We start from the raw sequence: 14,414 nt of genomic DNA, 5'->3' as shown, positions 1-14,414 counted from the left end.
CCTCCTTGTCTCTGCTAGCAAAATTCCTATATATCATTGACAAAACCCCAAGACCTACCCTGGCAGACTGTCTGCACTGCTCAGAGAACTTCATATCTGACTGCACAATTGCCTCCAGGTTTTCTTCATTCTCCACCTCCCTGAGTATAGTACCACACAGTTGGATACCACACAGTTTTCTCTTCGGTTATTGCTACCCATATGCGGTACTTTCCATTTGTTAATGTTAAACTTCAGGTGCCACTTCTCAGCCCATCTACCTACTTTTCTAGATCCTGTTGCAGTAGCATACTGTCTTTATTGTCATTAACAACCCTGCCAACCTTTGTATCATCTGCAAACTTGGACATTAAGCCTAATATACCTTCATTGATAAATACACAAAACAACAATGGGCCCAGCACTGAAACTTTGGGGACTTCACTAATAAGATTAGTCCACGTAGAGCAGTGTCCATTTATTACCACTCTCTGCTGTCTCCCACTCAACCATCCCTTTATCCATTGCAGCAACTTGCCCTTAATGCCATACTGCTCCAATTTGTACAGCAGCCTTCCATGTGCAACAATATCAAAAGCCTTCATGAAATCCAAGTATATGATATCAAAATTATTTTTTGCATCCACTACCTTTGTGACCACACCAGAGTATCCAATCAAATTGGTCAGTTAAGGCTTCCCCTTAACAAACCCATGCTGTGTCTGAACTATTCCACTCTTGCCTAGTATTCTGTATCACCTCTTTAACCAGTGACTCCATTATTTTCTCTGGAACAGAAGTTAAACTAACAAGTCTATAATTATTTGTGCCACCCTTTGAACTCCCCATTGTGAATTGGGGATGCATTTGCACATCTCCAGTCGGTCCATGGGTACCTCCCTTGAATCTAAGGATGATTTCATAATTATGGCTGAGGATTTTCTAACTTCCTTTGCTGCCTCCTTCAATATAAGTGGATAGATTCCACCCACCGCAGGTGCCTTTTTTATGTTTAACTACAACAATTTCTCCTCCACTTTGCTCTCAGTTATTACAAAATCACTTAGCTCCCTGTTAGAGGTTGATAAACTTCTGGCATTCCCCTCCTTGAATAACTCCTCGTGTGAATGTAGATGCAAAATACTCATTCAGTTTATCAGCTACTTGAGCAGGGTCATCAATATTCGAACTATCTATGTTAAGTGGACCAATCTGATTCATCCTCTTCCTTCTAGAGTTTACGTAGGTAAAGAACTCTTTGCTGCTTTTCTTTGCATCCTTTGCCAAAGATTTCTCGTACTCTGCCGTTGCCTGCCTAACCTCCTTTGTGACTTGATTACAGACTAGCTTATATCTGCCATAGGCTTCTGTGTTGCCTGATAATTTATATGCACCCTTGCATTTTCCTTCTCTGCCACAAGCCTCATTAATTCATCTGACATCCATATAGTCCTGAACCTAGAACAGTATTTCTTAGTTGGTATGAAAAGCCTAGTAGCCTCCAAGATTAAGTCCTTGAAGGGTTCCCATTTAGAATTCACCATTGTTAACATCATCAGTTAATTCCACTGTATACAATTTAAAAACTTTCTGAGACCACTTTAGTTACCTTTACAAAAGCAAAACCCTTCCCTTTACCCTTGATGGTAGTTACATCTTTAAGTAAATCCCACATCAGTATAATGTGATCACTGTCACCTAGTGGTTCCTTTATCTGCAAATTCTTAATGAATGAATAATCACTGTTGATAATCAGATCAAGAGTACTACTCCCTCTGGTTGCCCCTCAAACATGTTGCAGTAGAAAACAATCCTCCAATAAATCCACAAAAGTCTTGCTAGCATGCGAGTGAACAACCCACAAGTTCCAGTCAATATCTGGAAAGTTAAAATCCCCCATTACAAGACATTCTGATTTACTGGCCCACTCTATTTCTCTGTACAACTGTTCGTTGTACTCAGCAGAATCATTAGGCCTATAACACACTCCTACTCTCATTTTCTCTTTCCCAGTGTTTATGTCACACCAAACAGACTCGCATTGCACTGTCCACTCATGTCAACTGGATGCACTTCCTTAGATTTTATGTGTGTCTTAGTACCATGCATGAGATAAAAATTGAGAATTGAGAAGATGATAGAGGATACTTACTGACATTAGATTTGAATTTTTATCAATTGTAATTTTCAGGAAATATGTATAGAGGGAGGGAAATACAGAAAAACAGAAGTTGAAAAAAGAATTAATGAGGAAGAAGAAAAGTTGGTTCTGTGTGTTTGATAATGGACAGTAAAAGGAAGCTGACTGGCTGCAGTATGTGTTCCAACTGGTTTGAAAGAGAGAGAATAGGAATTATAGAAGGGAATTAAGAAGAGCTGTGGCCACGGCAGCATCTATAGAAAAGGCATGCAGCAGAAACAGAACATCTATGTGACAGAGGGTGGAGAGAGAGAGAGAGAGAGAGAGAGAGAGAGAGAGAGAGAGAGGGAGATTGTTAGAGACAGGTCATTAATTAAAATAACTGCCTGCCTTTGATTGGATTCTAGAAATCTGAGAGAGGACGCACCATCCCACATGTGGGAACAATATTCCATAGTAGGATTGATTTGCGATTTTTAGAGAGTGAACAACTTTTGGAAGAAAAGTAACACCAAGAACGAAAGAGAAAACCCAGTTTTTTAGATGTAGAAGAAGTAATATTTGTGATGTGTTTATACTAAGAGAAAATTGAAGTCAGGGTAATGCCTAATAGAGATATATGATCTTGTCTAAAATCTGAGTGTCATCGAAGGTAAGCACAGGAGCAGAAGAAACTTTTTTGCAAGATATAAGCCAAGACTGAGCTTTTGAAGGATTGAAATCAACTAAATTATCTTTGCTCCATGGAGATCAGCATTTAAGAAAGTTGAATTGCTTGTGCATGGCAAGATTTCTCAAACTGAAAGGTGTAATGCAATGTACTATCATCAGCAAAACTATGGATAGAATTTCTAGTAAATGGAAGGTCATTAATACACCAAAGGAAAAGAGTGGGAGAAAGAACTGAACCTTGGAAAATGCCAGCATTAGTAGAGAAGTTAGAAGACAAAGAGGCATCACCCATGGTAAGCAGTCAGAGAGAAAACTGGATACCCAATTACAAAAAACAGTTGGCAAACCATTAGATGGAAGCTTATTTAGAGGACCTTTATGTCAAACACGATCAAAAGCTTTTGAAATGTCAAGAGCAACTGCTTGAATTTCATCAAACTTTTCCATTGAATTTGTCCACCAGATGGGTAACAAAAGCTAGTATATCACCAGCAGATCAACACTGACAGAATCCATATTGGCAATCTTTGATCAGATGGAAAGTTTCTAGATAATTTAGGAGTTGGCGGTTAATAGATTCCTCCACTACTGTAAAAAAGTGTAGAAGTAAGTGCAATAGGACTATAATTAGACAGAGGGATTTTTTTTATCCTTTTTAGGAACTGGCTGGATATGAGCAAATTTCCAAGCATAAGGAAAAACCCCAGCGGAATAAGGAAGTGTATAAAGGCGACATAAAACAGAAATAAGCTCAGGGACACAAGTTTTGAGAATAAGTGGAGAAATACCATCAGGACCTGGTGCTTTTATTGGCATCAAGGCTGTTCAAAATTCTTCTGCCCTCCTTTCAACATAAGACCACAGGATGCACTGAATGGAGTGAATGAGTTAGAAGAAAAGTAGGTCAGCTTTATCTTTAGCTGAGATGGCAACAGAACCATCTGGTTTTGACAGAGGTTGAAAATGAAATTGGCAGAAAAGTTTTGGTCAATAGCTTTGGCAAGAGACCAGAATTCTCAACTACCGTTTGGTCAAGAAACAAGTTTTCTACTCTTAGCCCATTCAAAATCTAGATTGGACTGATTAATAACTGCATTACAGTTGCTGCTAGCTTTGGTGTAGGCAGAAAATGAATATGGAGATTTGAATTCAAGCCAATTGCAATATGCAACTTTCTTATATTGAACAGCTGTAGCACATTTTTTCAAAAACCAAGATTTAGATAAAGGACGAGATTTTAAGGTGGAGTGTGGAATAAAGGATTTCATCTCTACAAGAATAATTTCACTGACACGATCTGAGCAAATGCTGACATGAAGATTTGAAGCAGTAATCCAACCAAGGAATATAAGAAAAGAAATCTCGCAGATTGTCCCATTTTGCATTCTTGTAACGCCAAACAACACGAGGTTGAAAACTGCCAAGAGAGAAAGGCTCCATTGGAGAAGAGACCATTATCAAGTGTGATCTGAGGTGCCTAGAGTGCACCACTCACTTCAACCGTATACTCAGAAGGGTTTTTTGGGAGAAAAAGATCAAGTGTTGGCTGTTTGGTTAGGATTGTCTGGTTTTCTGACAGGTAAATGAACAATTTGTGTGAGGTCATTAGTAATTACAAAAGTCTCAGCATCTCAGCCAGCTGGGTCCATGTGACTTGAAAATGGAAGCCAACTGGAGTTGTGAACATTAAAATCAATTAGGAAATTTACTTCACTGTTAGGGACGTTGTACTGGAGAAAGTAAAGTTTCAAAGAGAGGAAGTCAAAGAGTTCCAAGTGATTTGTGGAGTTGGGAGAACAACAGAGGCAACAGATGAATTTGATAGAATGGCATAGAGAGATTTTAAGCCAGTTTAAACCAGAGAAAACTGAAATGAGGAGATTCCAAATTACTGAGTATCTGACATGGAATATTAGAGCTGACACTTGCACAAGTACCACCTTAGAAGCAAAAGGAATCATACAGTAAATACAAAGGGTACTAGGAAAGTTTTGCAATATGACGCAACAATGAATCACAGGAAGCTGCTTGTTGAGACATGTTCATACGTGCATAGTAGCCGCCGCTCCAAGTCGATGGGCTCAGTTATTCATTAGTAGTGAGAGTGTAAAGTGCTTGCGATGGCATCGTGGTCACGAAATGAGATAAGGACAGTTTTGCGGTATAATTTCGTGCGTGGTTTAACCATAGACCAGTGCTTAGAAGAAATGACTCTTGCACTAGATGATGATTGTCCACATCGTACAACGATATTCAGGTGGTATAGAGAATTCCAAAGGGGAAATTTCACTCTGGAGGATTCTGAGAGGCCGGGAAGGCCACGAACGTCAGTTACGGAGGAAAACGTTACTGCTGTGAGGAAAATGCTTGACGAAAACAGGCGAGTGACCTACCAACAGATAGAGGATACTTTGGGCCTAAATGCACCAGCAATTCGTTCGATTCTGCAAGATCATTTGAACGTGAAGAAACTTTGTTCTCTCTGGGTGCCGCATCAACTGACTGAAGAGCAGATGACACGACGTGTGACTTGGTGCCGGGAGATGTTAAAAAAGTTTGATAAGGGACAATCTCGGTGTGTGAACAACATCGTGACAGGTGACGAGACTTGGCTGTACTATTACGATCTGCCAACCAAGGCTCAAAACAAAGTTTGGGTCTTTGATGATGACGACACACCCGTAATTGTCAGAAAATCCCAATCTGTAAAGAAGAAAATGATAGCTGTATTTTTCAAATCGAGTGGAATTGTGGAACGTGTCGTTTTGGACACACAGAAGACAGTCACAGCTAAGAGGTATACTGAACAATGCCTGCCTAAAGTCATTGGATCTATGAAGAACCTGCAGCCAAAGTCAGGAATGGACACCTGGTACCTCCATCACGAAAATGCTCCAGCTCACCGCACCAAAGCCTGCACCGAATATTTGACCACGACAGGACTGAAACTTCTCGAGCACCCTCCCTACAGTCCAGACCTTGCTCCCTGCGACTTTGCACTGTTCCCGCATGTGAAAATGAAGCTAAAAGAGAGGCGGTTTTCCAGTGATGAGGACCTTCTACGGGCTTGGGACAACGAGTGTGCTTTACTCCCTAGTGAAACTTGGCAGAACTGGTTTAAAGATTGGTTTCGGAGGATGGAGAGGTGTATTTAATGTAGAGGAAATTACTTTGAAAAAATTAAATAAACAAAGCTGTATTGCAAAACTTTCCTAGTACCCTTTGTAATTAATACAACTGGGTTGAGAAGTGGCTGAATCAACTGATAACTGGGATTCTGTCAAAAAGTAAGTGGGGTTTAGCAGACTGTAAGTGGAAATGGACATCACTGAGATTGGAACTGAGACCACAAACATTTGTGAAATGAACAAAGAAGTGTTTGGGAATTTTGAATCTTTTTTGCAGATAAGTTTATTGTATTAATTTCACTATTCATGATATATTTAGTAGTAAGAAACGGTAAGGACATGTATAAAATGATGAAGTTTTTGGCTATAGCATATACAGAGCAAGAATATATCCAGCTCCTTGACATAATGTGGCCATCACAATGCTTCCCACATACATGCTACTTGGATTCCCTCCAGTCACTATCCGGCAGATTAAGGGCAGTGAGATTATACATATGTGGATCTGGAAGCTGCCTATAGTTACCAATAGGTTTAGTCCAGTAGATTGACTAGGGACCACTCTGCAAACACCGTTTAAGAGCTATATCCTTGAAATGTAAGGAAGATTGAACCTTGCCACGATGTCCATCATAACTTCAAAAGACATCAATCATACTGCATGATGAAAGAGATGGGAGAAGTACCAGAGCTTTGCTCTAGACTATAAACATGGATTCCACCACTTCAAGCTCCCAATAAGCAAAGTGGTGTTTCTCACCTAGTGCACTCCTGTCTAAATGTTTCAGTATTACTTTTTTAACCAGTGACTCAATTATTTTTTCTGCAACAGAAGTTAAACTACAAGGTCTGTAACTGCTTGTGTAACCCTTTGATCTAAATTTGTAAATTGGGAATACGTTCGCACATCTCCAGTCCGCAGCTATATACTTCTACTGAATACAAAGATGCTCTCATAATTATGGCTAATGGTTTTCTTACCTACCTCCTTAGCCTGAAAAGATCTCATCAAACCCAAGTGCCACTTTTATGTTAGCTTCAACAATTTCTCTTTCACATTCCTCCCAGTTATTACAAAATCATTTAGCTCCCTGTTAGAGTTTGATAAACTTCTGACATCCACTTCTCTAAAGATTTCCTCATGTGTGAATGTAGATGCAAAATGCTTATTCAGTTTTACAGCAACCTGAGCAAGATCATCAACAGCTGAACCATCGATATCAATTAGACCACTTGTGATTCATCTACTTCTTTCTAGTGTTTATATAATTAAAGAAGTCTTTGCATTATTTGCCAAAGATTTCTCATAATCTATTTTGGCTTGCCTAACCTCCATTCAGTTAATATCTACCATAGGTTTCTGCGTTGCATGATAATTTATATGCATCCTATGCTGTTTTCTGCTGACACCTATTGGTTCTTTTATCTGAAGATTCTTAATGCATGAATTATCACTGCTGACAATCAGATCAAGAGTATTAACAATCTCTTGTTGCCTCTCTAACATGCTACTGTAGAAAACAGTCATCCAATAAATCCACAAAAGTCTTGCTAGGAAGGAAAATGCCAGAAGGTTATCAAATTGTAGCAGGGTGCTTAATGATTTCATAATAACTGAGAGCAAAGTGGAGGAGAAATTGTTGAGGTTAAACATAAGAAAGGCACCTTCGGTGGATAGAATCAATCCACTTATATTGAACGAGGTGGCAAAGGAACTAAGCAAATCCTTAGCCATAATTATTAGAGCATCTTTGGACTCAGTGGAGGTGCCCACAGACTGGAGATGTGTCAATGTATCCCCAATTCACAAATGGGGATCAAAGGGTGGCACGAGTAATTATAGACCAGTTAGTTTAACTTCTGTTCTGAATAAAATAATGGAGTCGCTGGTTAAAGATGCATTGCAGGATCATCTAGACAAAACTGCAGCAATAATTCAGACACAGCATGGGTATGTTAAGGGAAAGCCTTGTCTGACAAATCTGATTGGATATTATGATGTTGTTACAAAGGAACTGGATGCAACAAATAATTTTGATATCATATACTTAGATTTCAGGAAAGCTTTTGACACTGTTGCACATGGAAGGCTACTGTACAAATTGGAGCAGAATGGTATTAAGGGTAAGTTGCTACAATGGATAAAAGGGTGGTTGAGTGGGAGAAGACAGAGGGTGGTAATCAATGGGTGCTGCTCTTCTTGGACTAATGTTATTAGTGGGGTCCCACAGGGTTCGGTGTTAGGTCCACTGTTGTTTTGTATATTTATCAATGATATTGATGAAGGTATATCAAGCTTAATGTCGAAGTTTGCAGATGATACAAAGGTTGGATCTAGAAAAGTTGGGCAAATGGGCTGAGAAGTGGCAACTGAAGTTTAACATTGACAAATGCAAAGTACTGCATGTGGATAGAAGTAAATCCCCAGAGGAACGTAACAACTGTGTGCTACTACACTTAGGATAGTAGAAAATGAAAAAAAGCTGGGAGTAATTGTGCAGTCAGATATGAAGTTTTCTGAGTAATGCAAACAGGCTGCAAGAGCAGATCATGGGGTTTTGTCAATGATATATAGGAATTTCGCTGGCAGGGAAAATTAGGTGATTATCCCTTTGTATAAGCAATGGTCAGGCCATGCCTTGAGTACTGCGTACAGGTCTGGAGACCTCATTTTAGGAAGGATGTAGGGTTGCTTGAGCATGTACAGAGAAGGGCTTTTGTTGTTATTGTTTGGTTTTTAGGAGCATTAGCAGCTTAGGCCATATTACTCCGGGATATGCGGTGGTTATTCCCTGACCTTTCCGCATCATCCATATTTGGTGGTGATGGGCTCGAACCCCGGTCTAATCAAGAAGCGTGTGCTACGCACTGCTGCTCCTTCCCACCTGGCTACGGAGGCGCCACACAGAGAAGGGCAACACGATTGGTGAGGGGAATGAAGGGATCCTCTTACCAAGAGAGGCTTAAGTTCTGCAAATTGCAGCAGCTCGAGACTAGTCACTTGCGAGGTAGGTGATCTGAATGAGGTGTATAAGGCCTTGAATGGGTTGAGCACGCTGAATTCTGATGGGATTCATCCACTTGCTCAGATTACGAACCTAAGAAGGCATAAATCCAAATTGAGGAAAGACAGTTGTAAAATAGGTGTGCTGAAATTTGCCTTTAGCCAGCAGGTGGTTAATTGCTGGAAAACTTCCATCTGTAGTTATGGAAGTTGATATGTTAAATAAATTCAAGGAGGAACTGTACAAACATTTAGAGGGAATGGCTTTGCGAATTTTTTTTTTTTTGGTTGATGCTACATAAGCTGATACACTTGCTTTCTTGCATCACATGCCTCTATTACTATTACTAATCCACTAGTTCCAGTCAATATCTGGAAAGTTAAAATATTCCATTATAAGACATTCTGATTTACTAGCCCACTCTATTTCTCTGTACAGCTGTTCACTGTACTCATCAGTCATTAGGCCTATAACATACTCCTTTTCTTTTCCAGAGCTTATATCACACCAAACTGACTCAACATTGTACTGGCCACCCATGTTGACTGGATGCAATGCCTTAGATTTTATGTGTTCTAAACTAAGAGCATAATCCCTCCTTTCCTATCTTGTCTGTCCCTTCTGTATGCATTGTACTCCCTATGTTCAAATTCTGCATCCCTTATACCTGAGTGACATCACATCTCTGATATCCCAACAATGTCTGCATTTGATGACTTGACCAGCACTTCAAATATCATAGTAAATTGCACTGGTGTACATGAAAATATCCATGCACCTGCTCCTATTCTTAGTTACACAGTCCAAACACAGTCCATGTACTTACTTGTTCCATGATGACTCACAGTAGGCTTTGAAATCCCTGGCAGCTTACTTTCTAGGCTGCTGCATGTGCCAATAAAAGCAGTGCAAAAATCACTTTCACCTCTACCTCAGGCTATTGGTAAGCAGTTTTCCAACCTACCTAACCTTGCCTCGATAGCGACAGCAAATATTCTTTCACCCTTTCGATTTAAGTGCATCCTATCCCTGTAGAAGCAGTCTCTCCTATTAACAAGCACAGACCTCTTAATAGGAAAAATTCTACCCCATGCACGATCTCTCCAGGGCTGAACTGATTGACAAGGTTCTCATCATATACTTCCTCATATTGTTGTCTGGACAAAATTGCAGACACTTTCAAATTTAATCCTAACTCAAAACTCTTTTTCAACACAGCCCTGTCCTTGTTAAGTAATTCTGCAGATCTCCTATTCTTAATACCATTAGCATCACAATATCACCTTTTTGCCCTTAAAAGATGATATCTCTGAACATGATCAAATTTTGTCCCTCAGACATACCCCTGGTCCTATTCCACCTATCATTTTTGTGCAATATATTTCCCATTTCCCTGACAATAGAGTAACCAACAATAACTAACTCTTGTGAGACCAGTGCGTCCTGCCTTGGGATTGCTGCTGTGTAGCCCGATGCTCAAGTGTGAGCTCTGGTTTTGGGCTGGGCAGCTGAGAGCTTGATGAGCCTCCATTTTAATTCCTTAGAGGGTATCCCCCCCCCCCTACTCTTCAAACTCATAAATACCCATCAGAACACTGAGTTAGTGCCTAATTGTATGTTCAAAACAAATTTCACAGAAAGTAAAAAATGCAAAATTTGAATCTTATACTTACCTGACAGTTTGGAGATCTCAAGTCCCATAACCTGATAGTTTTATCAAGGGAACCAGAGAGAAATGTATCGTCAACAGGTGACATGCATAAAGCCACTACCCTAAGGAAAGTTCAAGGGGAGAGAGGGGGAAAGCGATAGATAGGAATAAAAAAAAATTGCTCAAATAACATGAAAATAAAATTCACTGCTAAGAGTTTCATAATCACAAAATTATCTAAAAGACAAAAAAAAAAAAAAAAATCAAACTATTACAATCAATTTAACTTATAAATAAAAAAGCCAATTTAATAAATAAACAAATTACACTACACTGTTTTTTCATAATTTAGATTAATATTTTAACAATACATTTAAGTGCTTGGATGTTTTGGAGGTCTTCACCTCCTTCTGTGGTACAATATATAATATAAATCAACAATTTAAACATCAGTAGCATTACAGGGTAAAGGTACTGCATCTTTTTCCTATGAATATTACAAATAAGGATTTGTAATGGATCATGTGATAAGATGGGTTAGAGTCCAATTGTTTAGCTGTCTTGTGTCGTGAAATGTCTGTTGTTGTTGTTATTTGGATATTTTTAGGAGCATTAGCAACTAAGGCCATATTGCTCCGGGGATATGCGGTAGTCATTCCCTGACCTTTCCACATCCTCCGTATTTGGTGGTCACGGGCTCGAACCCCGGTCTAATCAAAAAGCGTGTGCTACGCACTGCTGCTCCTGCCCACCTGGCTATGGAGGCATCATGAAATGTCTGAGAGTCTATGGGAGGAAGTCCCCATGAAAGTCCTCATTTGACAGCCAGCCTCCTTGAAATGTCTGGGATGAGATGGGAGTCTGATCCAGCTGCAAGATGCACATCCGCTGCTGCTATTACTGCTTGGTGAAGCTATTTATTCTGAGTTCAGGGGAGAGGGGATAATCTTCATGAAGTCTTGGAACTCACTACACAACAAGCCTACTTACAATTTGGCAGCCAGTTCTATGTAAAAAAAATGGGGGGGGGGGGCTCATCATAGAGAATCCTCTTTTTCCCCATTCTAGAAGATATGTTTGCATTTTAATTTGAACAGACAGTTGTAGCTCTGTTTTTATCCTCTTCCTACCCAAAAACTTATGGATCAGGTTTGTTGATGATATTTTTTTGGTATGGAGTGAGATTGAAAGGGAGCTTTCTTTCTCCCGTGGTAACAAAAATAGCATACAAGGGAGCATAAAATTCTCCACTGAAACAAATTACAATAAAACATCCTGCACTTTTTTTTTTTTTTTTTTGGATGTTGTTGACATCTCCAAAAAACAGACCTGTAGGTGGTCTGTTTTTGGAGACCACAGATACAGACCACAAATACAGTTGATCCTACTATAAGGTGCCATCCTACAATGCACACTTCAAGTTGTGCATATTTACTTGACACTAGTCTATGCAAAGAAAATTTGAAGTTACATTTATGCACAGGGTATGTCTGCCAGGGGCAAAAGTTGATGATGTTGTAGAACAGATATCTTTTAAGGGCACAAACGGTGATACTGTCGTACACGCTGGCACTAATGACATTAATAGTAGGAGATCTGCAAATTTAAAAGTGTCTGCAATTCTGCCTAGACATGATAGGAGACAGTATATGATGAGTGTGCTGTCAATCAATTCGGCCCTGGAGGGATTGTGCAAGGCTCATGGGGTATAATTGTTCACAGCATGGTCTGTGGTTGCTAACAGGAGAGACTGCTTCTATAGGGATAGGATACACTTAAATAGAAGGGGTGAAGAGTGTTTGCTGATGCTATCAAGGCAATGTTAGGTGGATTGTAAAACTGTTAGTTTGGGGGGGGGGGATTCACAGACTAAAAGGTTAAAAGTAGTCAAAGATAGAGGTGAAAGTGATTCTTGCACTGCTTCTATTAGAATGAGCAGCGGCCTGGAGAGTGGAGTACTGAGGGTTTCAAGGACTGGTGAGAGTCATCATGAAACAAATAAATACATAGGCTGTGTTAGGGTAACTAGGAATAAGAATAGGTGCATGTATACTTGCATGTACATCAAAGCTAGAAGTACAGTATTTAAATTTGATGATTTTGAAATGCTGGTCAAGATATCAAAGGTGGATACTGTTGGGATATCAGAGATGTGGTGTCGTTGTTGTTATTTGGTTTTTAGGAGTATTAGCAACTAAGGCCATAGTGCTCCGAGGATATGCGGTGGTCATTCCCTGACTTTTCCGCATCCTCCGTATTTGGTGGTCATGGGCAGATGTGGTGTCATACAGATATTAGGAATGCAGAATTGTAATTTGGGGAGTACAATGTGTACAGAAAGCACAGACATGATAGAAACGGAGGAGGGGTTATGTTATTGGGTTATTGTAAATTAAGAAAAACATAAAACTTAAGAAAGTGCATCTAGTTGACATAGATGGACACTGCAAAGTTGAGTCAGTTTGGTGTGACATAAGCACAGGGAAAGCAAAAATAAGAGTAGGAGTGTGTTATAGGCCTAATGACTCTAATGAGTACAACGAACAATTGTACAGAAAAATATAATGGCCCATTAAATCAGATTGTGTTATAATGAGGAGATTTTAACTTCCCAGATATTGACTGGAACTTGTGGTTGGTCACTCACACACTAGCACGACTCTTGCGGAATTATTGGATGATCGTTTTCTGCAGCAGCATGTTCGAGAGAGTTGTTGTTTGGTTTTTTTTAGGAGCATTAGCAAGTAAGGCCATATTGCTCCGGGGATATGCGGTGGTCATTCCCTGACCTTTCCGCATCCTCCGTATTTGGTGGTCACGGGCTCCAACCCCAGTCTAATCAAGAAGCATGTGCTATGCACTGCTGCTCCTGCCCACCTGGCTACAGAGGTGCCCAACGAGAGAGTGTAATATTCTTGATCTGGTTATCAGCAGTAATTATTCGTGTATTAAGAATTTGCAGATAAAGGAACCACTAGGTGGCAGTGACCACAGTGTACTGATGTGGGATTTACTTAAAGATATAATTACCATTAGGGGTAAAGGGAAGGGTTTTTGCATTTGTAAAGGTGCCTACAGTAGCGTCAGACAGTTTTTAAATTCTGTACAGTGGAATCAACTGATGCAAATTCTAAGTGGGAAGCATTCAAGGAACTAATCGTGGAAGCTACTAAACTTTTCATACCAATTAAGAAATATTGTTCAAGCTATAGGTCTAAATGGATGTCAGATGAACTAATGAGACTTGAGGAAGAGAAGAAAAATGCATGGAATGCATATAAATTAACAGGTGAAACAGAAGGCTATGGCAGATAAAAGCTAATTTGTAATCAAGTCACAAAGGAGATTAGGCAAGCAAAGGCAGATTACGAGAAATCTTTGGTAAAGGATGCTAAGAAAAAGAAGCAAACACATCTTTAGTTATATAAATTCTAGAAGAGAATGAATCAGATTGGTCCACTTGATATCAATGGTTCGACTGTTGATGATCCTACTCAGATAGCTGATAATCTGAATGAGTATTTTGCATCTACATTTCCACATGAGGTGTTATTAAGGGAGGAAAATGCCGGAAGTTTATCAAACTGTAACAGGGTGCTTAATGATTTCGTAATAACTGAGAGTAAAGTGGAGGAGAAATTGTTGAAGTTAAACATAAGGCACCTGGGGTGGATGAGATCTATCCAGTTATATTAAAGGTGCAGCAAAAGAAGTAAGCAAACCCTCAGCCATAATTATGAGAGCATCCTTGGGCTGAGGGGAAGTCCCCAAGGACTGGAGATGTGCAAATGTATCCCCAATTCACAAAGGGGGGATCTAAGGATGACATGAGTAATTAC

At 39.7% G+C, this 14,414-nt stretch overlaps 1 protein-coding gene across 1 annotated transcript in view; it reads right to left on the bottom strand.

Annotated features, from left to right (window-relative positions):
- The window catches only part of LOC150080632 (WD repeat-containing protein 82-like), a 118,319-nt gene that overhangs the window by 67,752 nt on the left and 36,153 nt on the right, over positions 1 to 14,414 (bottom strand). The window contains exon 4 of the mRNA XM_090381174.1: positions 10,598 to 10,697. Coding sequence (XP_090237300.1) covers positions 10,598 to 10,697 — 100 coding nt within the window. The remainder of the gene's footprint in view (positions 1 to 10,597; positions 10,698 to 14,414) is intronic.

Source organism: Mastigoproctus giganteus, chromosome 9, assembly GCF_048544385.1.
Source record: "Mastigoproctus giganteus isolate SK-2022 chromosome 9, ASM4854438v1, whole genome shotgun sequence".
In the NCBI taxonomy this organism is placed as follows: Eukaryota; Metazoa; Arthropoda; class Arachnida; order Uropygi; family Thelyphonidae; genus Mastigoproctus; species Mastigoproctus giganteus.
This window is presented reverse-complemented; position numbering and strand designations above follow the sequence as displayed.